Consider the following 15366-nt stretch of genomic DNA (forward strand, 5'->3'; position numbering starts at 1 on the left):
TCTCACAGACCAACTACCTACCCAATTTAAAGTGGAAGGAAACCCATCCATTTACCAGTTTCATTTCAGACACATGCCGGAAATGTAACACGCTCATTGGTTGTGCACTCGAACCAAACTGTCAAACCATCCAATGGCTGGTGTCATAAATGATCACATGTGCAGCATCATGGCAGTTGTACATTAAACAGAGACAAAGAGACAAAGATGGCAGCTTCCTTGGCTGAAAACAATAGGGGGGTTTACTTACACTTTAAGGTGTTTCTGGACAATCAAATCACATATGTGCTTGCTGTATCAGTGATATCCTATGGAACAATCATATGCTCCTATTTTCCTGGATGGCCTAATGGTTTGATGGAGGAACAGAGGAAAGGCAAGCATATGCTGCTGGGGAAGGTGTTAAAGAGAAACTTATATTTTACTCTGCATGGGCAAAGCACTGAGGTGTTCTGTTAGGCAGGTAGGTGACTATTTTGGCCAAGGTAACATCCACCCTAAGTCCTTGTTCACAGCAATGATTCTGCTTAATCATGCATCATGAATTACAATTTTGCAGGTTTTGACATGCTTAGTTTACGTATTTTTCATGCACTTTCATACCGAATGCATTTTTTTGGTTTTGGCCAAACGACAAGCAATAGACAACAGGTCTAGCCCCATCAGCATAGTGCAAATGCAGCAACAATGATGGTATGCAAAATTGTCATTTACACAAGCATACATTAGCATATCAAAGAAAAAATATGTCCTAAATAATTAAATGACTTTACATTAATGTTTGTTGATGTGAGACTGGGTAGGCATCCTAATCTAAATAAACTGCAGGGGCAATGTCATTCCATGCCCTGCTGTTTGCAGCAATCCCTGCAAATATTGTCCTTGGGATTGTAGAGCAGTGTCCTTTCACCAGCTGTATCAGCACTTCAGCATCCAGTATGGTCTTGCCTGCTCTCCCCTTTTTATCTGCAGCCTGGTTAGAGTAGATGCTGCTAGGAGATAAAGGTTTTTAATGCGTTTCCATTGAAGTCTATGGGGCCAAAAATGCACTACGTTGTACCATAAGAAACACCCCCACCATTTCAAAACTCTCACTACAGTATGTTACCAGGGGCGGACTGACCATTCGGGCACTCGGGCACTGCCCGAGGGCCCCATGCCACTAAGGGGCCCCATCAGAGTTGCCAGCCTCAATAAAACCAGGGACAGTATGTAAAAATCAGTTTTTTTTTTAAATACCAAGATTATAGCTGCCCCACTTCTCCAGTACCTATTCTGTGTGTGTATACTGTGTGTGTATATTGTGTATATACTATGTGTGTGTGTGTGTATACTGTGTGGCCCCATAATCTTCTCCTATTGCCTGGGGGCCCCATAATCTTCTATTGCCCGAGGGCCCCATAATCTTCTCCTATTGCCTGGGGGCCCCATAATCTTCTCCTATTGCCCGGGGGCCCCATGAGTTGTCAGTCCGCCCCTGTATGTTACATAGGTATGAACGTTCTTAGAGAATAAAGTGATTTCTCTTGTCAAGCATAAGGGATTCTCTGTCGGATGTCTATGATTCTCTTTTCTCTATCTCCCAACCGCTGTTTTGTGGCACAGCAAAAATTAATTGGGGCAACTAAATGGGGGGGGGGCGCAACCTTGCGCACATGATTTTGGCACGCTAGTGCGCAGTTGTAGGGATTAAGCAAGTACAGTAAAACCTTGGATTGCGAGCATTATTCGTTCCAGAAACATGCTTGTAATCCAAAGCACTCGCATATCAAAGCAAATTTCCCCATAACAAATAATGGAAACTCAGATGATTCGTTCCACAGCCATTTATTCATAAGTCCTTTAGTTTATAGTTCTTATAAAAAGAATATAGAATATGTGACCAGGTTGTATAACCATAAAATGTCCATCCACAAATGGAAGCCTCCATAGCACAGCACAGGGCCAATCAGCACTGTCCAGACACAGGGTTAGGGGTCCTGGATCCTGATAGGATAGCCAGTGCAGTATAAAAACTCCTCCTACAAGCTTTACCAGCAGCTGATAGCAGTCACAAGACTGCTATATACTGCTGATGAGAAAGGGTATTTAGCAGTTGATATTTACTAAAATAATTGCATTTCCGTGTACTGTGGGAGACCAGGTATATTGAATGCAGGGTCCTTGGTATAGTAACACTTTAATATGCCAAAAAGAAAAGAGTAAAACAGATATAAAAAAAGGGGTGACACCTTGAAAGAGAGAGAATAAGAGAAAGGGGGGAGAGGAGAGAGTGTGAAAAAAGAGATAAATCTGAAGGAGATGAGTCAAAGGTGCTATGAATCTGGTTGGACACCTGCGATGAAGAGAGGGCACATTTATATAAGCTACCCACACTTCCCAGGTCAGTTCAAATAGATTTTTTTTGTCATTAATAATGCTGGCAACCTTTATGATTCAAGAGATCTTGTATTTCAAATGCCTGAAAGATGGTGAAGGCATCTGCCATGGTCCTGCAATAGTCATTTTGGCTGCTTGTAGGACCAAATAAACCAAACGTTTCATTGACCCTCTTCATTTTAAAATTACATCTTATACAGAAAGGGGCAGTTAGAAATGTGATGGCTGGACCATGTCCCATTCCTTGAGTGTTTAATTCTGATGCTTGTCCTCCTAACAATGCCTACCGTATAAAATGTAAGGGGTACCTGGGTTAACACTTATGTACGACCTCTGTTCTTTGTAATCTGTGAATAATCAAATCCAAAGTATCAATGAGCTGTCTGATAATTAGGCTGCTAATGAGAGTGATAAGAGCAGGATCTTAACAAGCAAGGAATTTCCACTGATAAATGATTGCAACAATTTGTCTGTAGTGCTGTGTCATTTGGAGAAGTCAGAAGGTGCAGACAGCATATCAACAGCTCTGCCCAGCAGGGCATCAAGAGGTGTTACTGTGAAGATTATACTTTATACACACTCTAAGATTTTATCATTATAAATCAGAAACTTATATTAACAAAAACGATTTGCAAATCCAAAGGCCCTCAAGTGGTTCTACACTTGAAGTGGTTTTAGCTTAAACTAAACATTTAAAATGCATATATATGAACAGTTTACGCCCCCAAAAAATATTAGCAATCCACTTCAGCTCCACTAATAATTCCCATATCAATGCCTTACTATACATTGAGCATTGGAGATTTTCTCTTTTTCCTGTAAACCCACACTCAGGCTTCATTCATACTAATGTGTTTTTTTTTATGCTTTTTGCATTTTGCACAAATGCAGGGAATTTTTTTTAACATGGGTTCCTATGGAACACATTCACATCAATGCATTTTTGCACCTCTGCATTTTTGGAAAGGCTTGTGGACTCTTTCTTGCAAAATGCAGCGTTTTGCATGTAATTGACTTCAATGGACCCGCAATCCAAATCGCAAGTACTGTGTTTTTGCCACGATTTGCATTTTGCAATTCATGTTTTTTTTTTTTTTTTTAATAAATTCACTGTATATAGCTGGTTGCTAAAGAGCGGGTCGGGAGGGCGACCACCACATCCTTAGCAACGGATGTGTCACCAGCCGTCAGCGGGCTTTCCCATTGACAGCTGAGTGTCAAAAAAAAAATTGTAAGAAAAAAATGCATGCCCCCCCCCCACCGTCCATACCAGGCCCTTCGGTCTGGTTTGGATTTGGAGGCTACACCCCTACACCAAAATTTAGTAAAAAAAAGGCCCCCCCCAAAATCCATACCAGACCTTTATCAGAGCATGCAGAAAGGGAGGGGACAAGCAAGCGCTCAACATGGGGGGGGGTATGTATTGGATACATCGTACCCCTACCCATTCACAAAAAAAAAAGACCGGTCCTTTATTTAAAAAAAAATAGCTGTCTTCTCACGCCGCTGTCTTCTCCCAGAGCTCTCTTCTCCTGCACTGCCATTTTCTTCTTCTGTCTTCTTCCTCGACGCTAAAAACAAAAAAATCCACTCTTGTCCTGATGCTGTCTTCCTCCGTTGTTACGGCCCCAGCTGTCTGACGACATCACAAGGGAAGGGCTCTCTGGGTGATGTCATTGGATGGCCATGCCACCAGCACCAGGCTCTGCCCCTGTAATACAATTGTCCAAACGAACTACTGAACAATGATTTTTAATTGCTACACAGCCACTGGCAGTGCCTAGCTTCAGGAGGCCATGGGGTTTAATCTAAACTTGGAGAGAAGTTCAAGCTGAAGCCCGTTGTCTGCTGACTTTGCAGTGCTGGCTCAGGCAAGAGCGCAACAATGAAGTGGGGATCCGCCCACATGCCTGGACTGGCACCCGACTCAGCCTCTCAATGAGCCGCTGAGAGCCTGAGCCCCTCGCTTCAGTCCCCTCCACAGCCAGCACTTTAGGGAGCTGCGAGAACTGAGCAATCAGTTGTGTTTGATCGTTCGGTTCTCAGTGTTAGAGCCACGTGGGGGGACAGATGCAGCATCAGACCGATGCTGCATCCACCTAGGTAAGTATGAATCTCTCTAAAAAAAAAAAAAAACACACGTAAAATTCCCATACATCTCTTTTAAAGCGTAACTCAATTTTTGTTGAGAACCCCCCCCCCCCCCCATGTTATCTATGTACATTGCAAGGATTATAACAACCTTTGTTGCAGATTCCTACCTTTTGTTATTCTGAAGAAATCTGTGTGTTTCTCTGTGCCTCTGTGCTAAGTGGGTCTGTTGGGAGTGATTTCACAATTAACTGTGAGGTGTGCAGCTGCAGGGCACTAATAAGGAACTCTGCTGGGCCTGCATTGCTTTAGTTGTGTTTTTATTGAAAGTATCTCTCAAAAATTAAATTTTTGTTGCAGGGGATACCTGAGATCTGATTTGTATCTTAGTGTAGACTTCTGGGAAAATTGGTGAGCCAATCACACAAGCAGGAAATTATGTTTCTGGGGAGTGATCGGTACAAATTCTGTGTACAGAACAACTCTAGGTAGCCATATTGCATTTATAGAAAATTACAGCGGCTGCAGATTGAAAAGGAAAGGTCATTTTTAATAACATTCAATTACAATATGACTCGTGTCTCAATTATATGCGCTATATTTTTTCTTTATTTTTTTTTTCCCCACCATGAAAGTGGCGTTACCCTTTAATTATTTTTAGCAAATGAAAAGCTAGTTACTAGGGGAAAAAAGACACAATAGATGTTGGCATGATTTTCAGGTGCTCCCATTAAAATCTATTGGGGCCAAACACATTTGAAACTTGTAGCTCAAAAGAAGCACTTTCTGAAGTTACTAGCTTGATGCTTCAAGTAACACCACATTCAAGTGTGAACAGGCAAAAATGAAAACCAAGGAATTTTGGATGTTGAGTGTTTTGGAGTTTCAAGAACTCTGAAACGCTCAGGTGTAAATGGGGCCAAAGAGATGGTTGCCAGGAAAGCGTTTCTGTACTCCGATCATGCCTACATGTGTTTTTTTATTTATTTTCTTAACAGTACAGTTGTTTTTTTTTTCCCCATAGTATTACAGCCTTCATTAGACCTACCTGGATCTTGGTCCAATTCAGTATTAGGACTTTTCAGTCTAAACTCACCAAAAAATGCGTCTTTAACTTAGTCCCATAATGATGGTTGATGGCCCTTTATAGTTTTTCTTTGTATCGAAGTCTCATATTTTGTAAGTTACTAATAAACAGGATCTCACTAATGTACTTACTCTTCTATTGTACGCTGTTCTCTAGCAATGCATTAAAAGGAATGGGAGATAATACTAACACTGGCTGTCTTTGTAGTGAACATTGGTGTGTCATTGGTTGTTGGGGATAGTTTTGTTTGCTGGAAGTGGAACTGCTTTTATCTCACACAATTCCGTTATCTCCGGGGATGAAGAGTGTTCAATATTTCCTTTGTATGTGCGTTCCATTTGATGCAAGGACAAATATCAGGCTAGCTAGGACACTATGGGCGAGCTGGGAAAAGAACCACTCCAGTGTATGTCTGCATTATAGCTCTACATTACATTTCCAGCATACTTCATCCCTGTGTATTTAGTAAGCATCTCACTTTTACTATTTGACTGTCTATTTAACATGCTGTTGACTACAGATTGGCTAGATTATTGTAAGGTTGTGTTTATTTGAAGTAATAGAAAGTAATAATAATGTTGCATTGCAGACAGGCAAAATGGAAAAGAGAAAATCGGAACTGACAGCTTTAGTGACAGTAAATCACAGATACGGCCTGCTCATTGAGTCAGACACACAATATTCAAAGATAAGCTAAACACAGGTAATTTTTAAGTAGCTCAAGCGTGCTACTAAGATCATTGGCAAATTTCAGAGCAGTAATCATTCAGTTAAGCTAAATCTGCACAGGCGAATAGGAAAGGACCATTTATTCCCATGGCAAAAATCACAGGTGTATGGAAACAGCTGCTGCCAAGAAGCCTGTACAGTTCAATGACGGGCTGACAGCATCTGCATCTGTCTGTATCTTGTAATCGCACACAGAGAGATGACCTTCATTTAAGGACACACGCTTAGGCCTGGACACAGAGAGATTAAATCCGGGTGATCATCTGTCTCCAACAGCAAGTAATGGATCAATTTTCAATTGCAACTGTGCGTCCCACTTGGGCAAAGACAGTTCTTCACACAGGTGTACAGATAGATTCACCTGTGTGAATGAAGCCTTGAAGTATACTGTATGTCTACTCACCCTTTAGTATCTCCCACCATTGTTTCTTTATTTAAAGAGGTTGTAGAGGAGGATGTTACTTTAGCAGGTGATTCCAACTTAGACCTTATAATGGACAAATCCCACACGGCTTCTTTTAGATCCCCCTTCTAAACAAAGTCGTATATTTGTTCAGTTACTATATCACTATGATCTTGCAGAGGCTTGGAGGAAAGTTAACTCCACCTCCTAAAGACTATTCTAATTTTTCAAGAGTCAATACCCATTACTCTCGTATTGACCATGTTTTTCTCCTCTCGGGACTTCTACCTAAATTACGTTCAGCTAAAATAATCTCTACTCCATGGTCAGACCATGATTCTATAACATTGCAGTTCTCAGACTTGACAACTAAGATAACCAAATGGCATTGGCATCAAAATGAATCCCTCCTCATTAATGACTCTTACTGCCTTGATATTTCTACCCATCCAAAGTCTTATTTTGAAATCAATAAGACAGAAGATACTACCCCTGCAATCAATCTGGTGGCACACAAAGCATCCGTTAGAGGGTTCCTCATCCAGTTGTCTTCCAGGATCCTTGGGATGAGTGGATTTCTGCCAAAACTACGGAATTTGAAGCTCTAGCCGGCGAACATAAAAACTCCCATCCCCTGATTTATCAACTAAGCTTGAACAAGCTCTCTTGGAACTCGACATTTGCTCTCCACAAAAGCTGAGAAGCAATTATGCTGGTCCAATCATAGGTTTTTTACTTGGCGTGATCGCCCAGGATCCTTGCTGGCACATAAGCTCACTCCTAGATATTCCCATTTGGCATTGCCCAAAATTTGACATTCAGGGGGTCACATTTCCCAAGATCCTCAAAAGATCCTTCGGGAATTCCACAAATTCTATGCTGACCTATACAGACAACCCCGGGAGGCTGCTTCTTCGTCCATCAGAACTTTTGAGGAGTCTACCTGTCCCCTCTATTGAGGAAGCTCATAGAGACATAATGGACCAGCCTTTCACTTGTGAGGAGATTGGTAATACCATCAAAATAATATCACTTCATAAATCGCCAGAACCGGATTGGTCTCCCTAACATTTACTACAAATAAATTCTCAGAACAGCTGGTCCCACAAATGGCTCTCTATTTGAATTCCTTGCGGGATGGAGGTTTGGTTCCTCTGGACGAAAATAAGGCCTATGTTAGTGTTATTCCTAAACCTATAAAGATACTACCGATGTCTTTAATTATCACCCAATCTAGTTAATCAATTATGATTTAAAAATCCTTACAAAACTCCTGGCTTTATGTCTTAACGCTTTTTTGGCAGCGTACATCCATAGAGATCAGTCAGGATTCATTGTTGGGTGCCAAACGCTAGACCAAATTTGTGGAACTATAACTTTGATTTCAGCAGTACATGCTAATTGGGACTCCCCCTTTTCTTGGGAGCTTCTACTTCTATGATTAGACCTTCATAAGGCTTTTGATAGCGTATACTGGAATTATTTATTCGCTACTTTAGAGACTTTTGGGTTTGGCCCTAACTTTTTTACCTTACTGAAAACTTTATATAGTTCTCCATCAGCTCAGGTTTCAATAAGGGGTTACAAATTGTTGTCATTCACTATCAAACGTGGCACGAGACAGGGCTGCCCGCTCTCGCCCTTACTTTTCACAATAGCCATCGAACCCTTAGCTATGGCAATCCGGTCCCACCCTAATATTACTGGCATTGGTTGTGGGCAACAAGAACATAAATGTGCCTTATTTGCCTATGATGTCCTTCTGTATATTACAAAACCTCAAGTCACTCTACCTCATCTGCTGTCCTAATTGGACCAGTTCTCTTGGCTTTCTGGCCTTTGCCTGAACCCTCACAAAACAGCCCTTAATGTCTCGCTTCCCCACTCAATGGTACGGGATCTTCGGTATAGCTACAACTTTCAATGGGCATTACATTCTCTTTCATATTTAGGGGTCCAATTAATACCTTCTATTGAGACTAAAGCTAATTATCCCCCATTGTTTAAAAAACTTAGAGGATCTTCGCTGTCAGGTGGACTACTCCCTATCATGGTTTGACAGAATCAACTCCGCCAAAATTACACTTTTACCCAGGATACTTTACTATTTTAGAACTTTACCAGTGGCAGTCCTGAGAGGAGATCTGCAGCATCTACAAGCCAAGGTTCTTCCTTTTATATGGGGTAATAGAAGACCTTGACTGAACAAACAGATCCTATATGCCCCAAAATTAAAGGGTGGCCATGGTCTCCCTAATCTACAAAACTACATTTAAACTGCTCAGATTGCCCAACTTGCCTATACTACAGTTACAGGTTCTGCACCTCTCTCAAGCCACTCTCCTCTCACCCTTTGGTCATAGGATCATTGATGTGGATTTCCAACCAGTTACGCCCTCCTATATTATGCCCATCCTTATCACGTTTATTGACGGTCTGGGACAGTGTGCCTCACCGTACATCTTTATCATCCCCACATACACCTTTAGCTCCCATCTTCTGCAACCCAGAATTTCCACCAGGGTTAGAGCCACAATCATTTCATCTGTGGCTCAATATGGGATTGCTAAGAATTGGTGATTACCCTGAGGCCGCGTACACGCGCGGGGACTGTTCGCTCAACTTTGTCCGTCAAACAGTTTCAGCGGACAGTCCGCTCAAAATTAGCATGGACGGACTTGGCCACACACGACGAACGAACAGTCCGCTGAAACCGTGCGCGATGACGTGAACGGCACATACGACGGGACTAGAAAATGACGTCCTATACACTGCAATGCAAACTTCGGCGTGTAAATCCTTTCTGAGCATGCGCGGAACTTAGTTTGACGAACAAGCCTACACACGAGGGGACTGTTCGCTGAAACAAAGTTTCAGCGGACAGTTTTTCGGAATTTCCGAAAAACTTTGTTCAGCAGACTGTCCGCTGAAACTGTCCGCTGAAAGCCCACACACGAGCGGACTGTCCACCGAAACACTGTTCAGCGGACAAAGTTGAGCGAACAGTCCCCGCGTGTGTACGCGGCCTAATGGTAACCAGGTATAAGCTTTTCAACACTTTAAAGACAAGATGCAGATACCTACTAGTGAAATATTCTGATAAAATCAAATTGTATCCTTTGTCAGATGCAAACTTAATTTAATAGTTAAGCAGCTTACACTTACAACTTTTGAGTTGTCTTGCCAGGCAAGGGGCTTTTTTGAAGGGACGACTATCTGCGGTTTATGCTGCCCTCACTGAACCAAACCTATATGAATCAATGGGAAAAAGACCTGAATCTTACTTTTGATCTGTCTGAATGGCAGGACATTTCCTATACGTTATCTAAAATCTCTAGCAATACCACGCTAATTGAAGCCAACTATAAAACACTTTTACGTTGGTACCTGGTCCCAACTCCAATGGTTAAAATGCATCCGTCCACATCATCTAACTGTTTTCAATGCTGTGGTCAGCTGGGGACAATGCATCATATCTGGTGGCAGTGCCCCGTAGTGATTAGGTTCTGGATTCGGATATTTAATTAAATAAATTCAGTGATGGGGTAAATATCCGTAGATCCCCAGAGGTGGCCCTGTTCAATAAATGATCTGATAAGGTACCCAGGAAATCAACAAAATTAATCACATACCATATATACTGTTAGTGGCAAGGATTACGATGGCATTGGAAGCAACTGGTTATTCCTCTGGATTATGTTAAAAATAAAGTTAACTGGATTATGACAAATTCACTCACATACTCCCATAATAACTCTAAAAAATGTGATAAAATCTGGGACCCATGCATGGGCGTCCGCAGATAGGGGCAAGGGGGGTCAAGTACCCCCCCCCCCCCCCCTGGAATCGAGGGTCAGATCTTAAATTCAACAGTTTCATCGCTATCCGGGTGCGGGTAGCCAACACCCGTGTGCAATCCGCCAATGGGGTGACACCATCAAGGTTCTGTCAAGCCCCCCTATCAGTGTAATGTGACTGCAGGCTCTTTTCCCTGCTCAGTCCAGCAGAGAACTCGGTGGCACTGTGACAGGAGAAAGGCAAGCTGCGGTCTATCAGGTTTCCCATGGTCACCCCCCTCCCCCTTTCTCCTGTCAGGGAGAAGAGACAACGGCTCTCACCAGGTTCCTCACCCAGCTTCCTGTCCGCTCCGTTCCTTCCCTATTGGCCATAACTGAGGGCCAATCAAAGGGGACTAGGAGAGGAGAGCATCATGGGACATGTGTCTCTCCGTACCATACTCAGATTCCTGTACTTTACTACACATGGTTATGATCCTGACTATTGATTAGAACTGCATTTTGTTACATTAAATATATGTTTACTACTTTTTGATATTGTCTGCTGGGCTTTCTATTCTCAGCAGGTCTATCTGAGAAAATCCCATGATTATTGTTTGTTCCCTTATATTCATGGACCATGTCATTTTTTGTTTAAACATACCTTATGTATTCGTATATCTGTAATTGCGACAATCCGAGCATTGGACTATGTTTACCTGTTACTCTTGTTGTTTATGGATTTTTTTCAATAAAAACATTGAAATATAAAGAGGTTATAAACACCCCTTTTTTTTGTTCATAAAAATAACAAACGTGTTATACTTACCTGCTCTGCTTTGCCTCAATGCACCCTTGTGGGCTCACTCCCGAGTCCCACTGCTGTGTCCATTAACACAAACAGCGGAACTCACCCCCCTCATGTCCCCAGAGCTACATTTCTCAAGGCTCCTCTGCCTAAACACAGGTTGATTTACTAAAGGCAAATAGACTGTTCTCTTTACAAGGAATGTTGCTCTCTACAAGGGAATTTTCCCCAGAGCTTAGTTAATGAGCTGAAGCTCTGCTGACTTCCATCATACAATCATTTGCATACAAAATCAATTTTTTTTTAATTTTCCTTGCACGTGATTGGGTATTCTTTGCAAAGTGAAATTTCAACACATTCTTAAAGTGGTTGTAAACCCTTACAACCAACTTTGACCTACAGGTAAGCCTAGATTAAAGTGGTTGTAAACCCTTACAACTCACTTTGACCTTAATCTAGGCTTACCTGTAGGTCCAAGAAATATATCTCCTAAACCTACATGGTTTAGGAGATATTTGCCGAAAGACAGGCACCGCTGTCTACGGCGCATCCGCCGTAGACAGCGGTGCGCAGGCGCACTGAGCGCGGCACCGTCAACGACGCCGCGCGTGTCGGCTCCCGTGTGCATGCGCGGAAGTGACGGCTTCGCCGAATGACAGTGCCAGAACGACAAGACTCACTGAGAAGATGGATGCGCCGGACTACAGGGTGACAGCGGTGACTTCTCTGGCTCCTGTGTCAGGTAAGTGACAAATAATGGACTACTATGCGATGCATAGTAGTCCATTATGCTTTACCTTTGCAGGGAATGAAAGAGGAATAAACCCATCAGGGTTTACTTCCTCTTTAAAGCAATGGGGCAAATTCCTGTGCAAAATGAAATGGCTTATTTGCCTTTAGTAAATTAATCCCACGCGTGGATAGGCTCTTGGGAATCAAAGTAGCAGTATTGTCGCGCTGGTAAAAATAAAATAAAAATCAATTTCATTGTAGTGAGTGGGACAGAGAGGGGTGGAAGATCAGCAGACAGGGCTGATAACTCTGGATCAGATTTTACTGCAGAAAGAAAGCAATGTGTTGTCAGCTCAAATTGGAAGTTAGGAGCTCACTAACTTTCTAGCAGGTATTTTTATGTACTTTATGCAGCATTTATAAAATATTGGGAAATGTGCATTTATTAGAGAGATATACAGAATTTTTTATTTATTTAGGCCGTACAGAATATATATTTATTTTGCTCTCACATACATTTTAACAGGCACAGCAAATAGCTACATATGATGTAAACTACACAAACTATATGTAGTTGGTATTATTCCAGCATGATTACACATTGCTCCAACTACTACTACTTACAGTATGTATCTTCACCATTGGGACTTACTTGCACATGGAGGCTTCTTCGAGGCACTAAAGTTGAAACTAGGACCATTTCACATTAGAGATTCTGTCACTGGAGGCAACCCGGAACTAACAGAACTGAGACTCTTTGCCTGCTTCTGTGGTGTCTTGATGGCCAAAATGGTGCAAGTTCTCACATGACAATGAGGGAGCAGCAACGTGGTGACACCTTGCTGTTTCAGCTAGTGGGAGGTAGGTAGGTGCTGGCTTAGGCCGCGTACACACGGGCGGATTGTCTGCCCAACTTAGTCAGCGGACTTTTTCAGCGGACAATCTGACGGACTTAGTCTTTCGGAATTTCCGTAATTTTGTCCGTCCAAACTTGGTTTTGTCCGTCCAAACTTGGTTTCAGCGGACAGTCCGCTCGTGTGTAGGCAAGTTGGACGGACTAAGTATGGCGCATGCTCAGAAAGGATTTACACGGCCGAAGGTTGCATTGCAGTGTATTGGACGTCGTTTTTCTAGTCCCGTCGTACGTGCTGTACACGTCATCGCGCAAGTTTTCAGCGGACTGTCTGTTCATCGTGTGTGGTGAAGTGCGTTCATTCAAAATTTGGACGGACTGTCTGTCGGATTGTCTGACGAACTTAGTTGGGCAGACAATCCGCCCGTGTGTACGCGGTCTTAGTGTTCCTGACAATTGTGAGTTGCTGCTAGTGGCGGGATCAGTTTCCGGCAATACCCTCCTCTCAAAGACATTAGGGTTCTCATTAAACGTAACCTGATTCTGTTTTAAATGTGACTGATTCACTTTAATATTGCCTAATCCAATCTCTCTGATTTAATTATATTCCTGTGTATTTGCCCTTCATGCTTTATTCATCTGTATACAACTTTCCTACGAATTCACAGGAAATTAATAGTCATATCATGTTTCTGATTGTATGCTTAGGTAACGTCTACAGGGAATGTCACCTTAATGGCAGCTGGGCAGGAAGAGGAGATTATACACAGTGCCAAGAAATACTAAAACAGGAGGTAAGACGGACCAAAGAAATTTCCCTGCTTGAGAAATCCCAATCAAGTTTTGATGGATAATTGCACTTTTTACTGTATTTTTGATAATATTAAAGAAAAACATGTGTTAAGAACAGCTGTTCATTTACCAATGTTAGACCTAGCTTCTGAAAATGTTTACCTGGCTGCCATGCTGATCCAAGATCTTCAACATGTTCTGTCTGGGAACCAATCAGTATGGCAGCCATTCATGGTGATCACATTGCACTGAACCTTCCCCTTTGTGCTTCCACTGTGCACAGAGGAAGAAGTACAATGTTAACCTCCTCCCACCGACGTTACACATCAGCCTCGTGGAAGTGGGCTTTTTTCCGCGGGGCCACATACATGCGTATTTCTTTGTACTGGGAGCGTGCCACACTGTGCGCTGCGGGCACAGAGACCGGGGTCTCATTGAGAGCCCCGGGCCCCGCACTAAGGATCAGGACCTGGAAATCCAGATTCTGGGTCGTCTGATCGCTGTAGTAGCCTCTGATTGGCTACCACAGTGATCAGTCACTGTAAAGCCCGCCCCTGTGTTTCTCTCTCTGTGAATGGAGAGGAAAGATACAATGGACCTTTCTCTTTCCTTACAGAGGAGAAAAAAAGTGTGTGTAAAAAAATAAAATAAAAATAAAGAAAAAATACCTAGACCAAGGTTTTATCTAGGTTAGTGTTTGGGTCAGAGGTCAGGGTCAGTATATTGTGAACTGTGAACCTCATTCGCGTAGGGTTTGACTCAAACCCATAAGTAGCTAACACTGAACATGCATTTCTGTCATAAGCAGAAAACCCAGACCCATAATAATCGACAACCTGAACCTCATCCCTATAAGTAGCTAACGCCGAACAATCATTTCTGTTATAAGCAGATCCCCCACCAATATTTCTGTTATAATAGATCTTTCGCAAGAAAATTTTATTTAACATTTACTAATCTCTTAAAGAAGAACTGAAGTGCTCGATAGTCATCTTTCCTCTAACAGTCCAATATACCGCCCCTGGAGCTGGCATCTTCTGCCAGGATTCTTCCAGGTGCTGAGCTGCAGTCATCTTTATTCGCCATCGCAGGATGACATCACTCCTGCGCATATTAGATATTAGAGATATTTCATGTCCCTCCTGAAATAAAGAACCTACCTGCTTGCAGTCTTTAACCACTTCAGCCCTGGAAGATTTCGCTGCTCAATGGGCGGCACAGTGGTGTAGTGGTTAGCACTCTCACCTAGCAGTAAGAAGGGTCGCTGGTTCAAATCCCAACCACGACACTACCTGCCTGGAGTTTGCATGTTCTCCCTGTGCCTGCGTGGGTTTCCTCCGGGTACTCCGGTTTCCTCCCACAATCCAAAACACATGCAGGTAGGTAAATTGGCTTCTGTTCAAAATTGGCCCTAGGATATGAATTGGGACCTTGCATTGTGGGCTCCTTGAGGGTAGGGACCAACATGAGTGTGCAATGTACAGGGATGGGGACAATTGTAGACACTCACTCAGGTTGAACTGGATGGACTGGTGTCTTTATTCAACCTTACTATGAAACTATGAATGACCAAAGCATTTTTTGCGATACGGCACTGTGTCGCTTTAACTGACAATTGCGCGGTCATGCGACGTTGCACCCAAACAAAATTGACGTCTTTTTTTTTCCCACAAATGGCGCATTCTTTTGGTGGTATTTGATCATCTCTGCGGTTTT

The 15366-nt window shown here is 42.6% G+C and overlaps 1 protein-coding gene across 1 annotated transcript in view; it reads left to right on the plus strand.

Moving 5' to 3' along the window:
• CRHR1 (corticotropin releasing hormone receptor 1) overlaps positions 1–15366 on the plus strand; it is a 324543-nt gene that overhangs the window by 259375 nt on the left and 49802 nt on the right. Inside the window, exon 5 of the mRNA XM_077460170.1 lies at positions 13567–13652. Coding sequence (XP_077316296.1) covers positions 13567–13652 — 86 coding nt within the window. The remainder of the gene's footprint in view (positions 1–13566; positions 13653–15366) is intronic.

The sequence above is a fragment of the Lithobates pipiens genome, unplaced genomic scaffold (genome assembly GCF_037356315.1).
Source record: "Lithobates pipiens isolate NorthernLeopardFrog02 unplaced genomic scaffold, aLitPip1_a1.2 Scaffold_28, whole genome shotgun sequence".
NCBI classification, from domain to species: domain Eukaryota; kingdom Metazoa; phylum Chordata; class Amphibia; order Anura; family Ranidae; genus Lithobates; species Lithobates pipiens.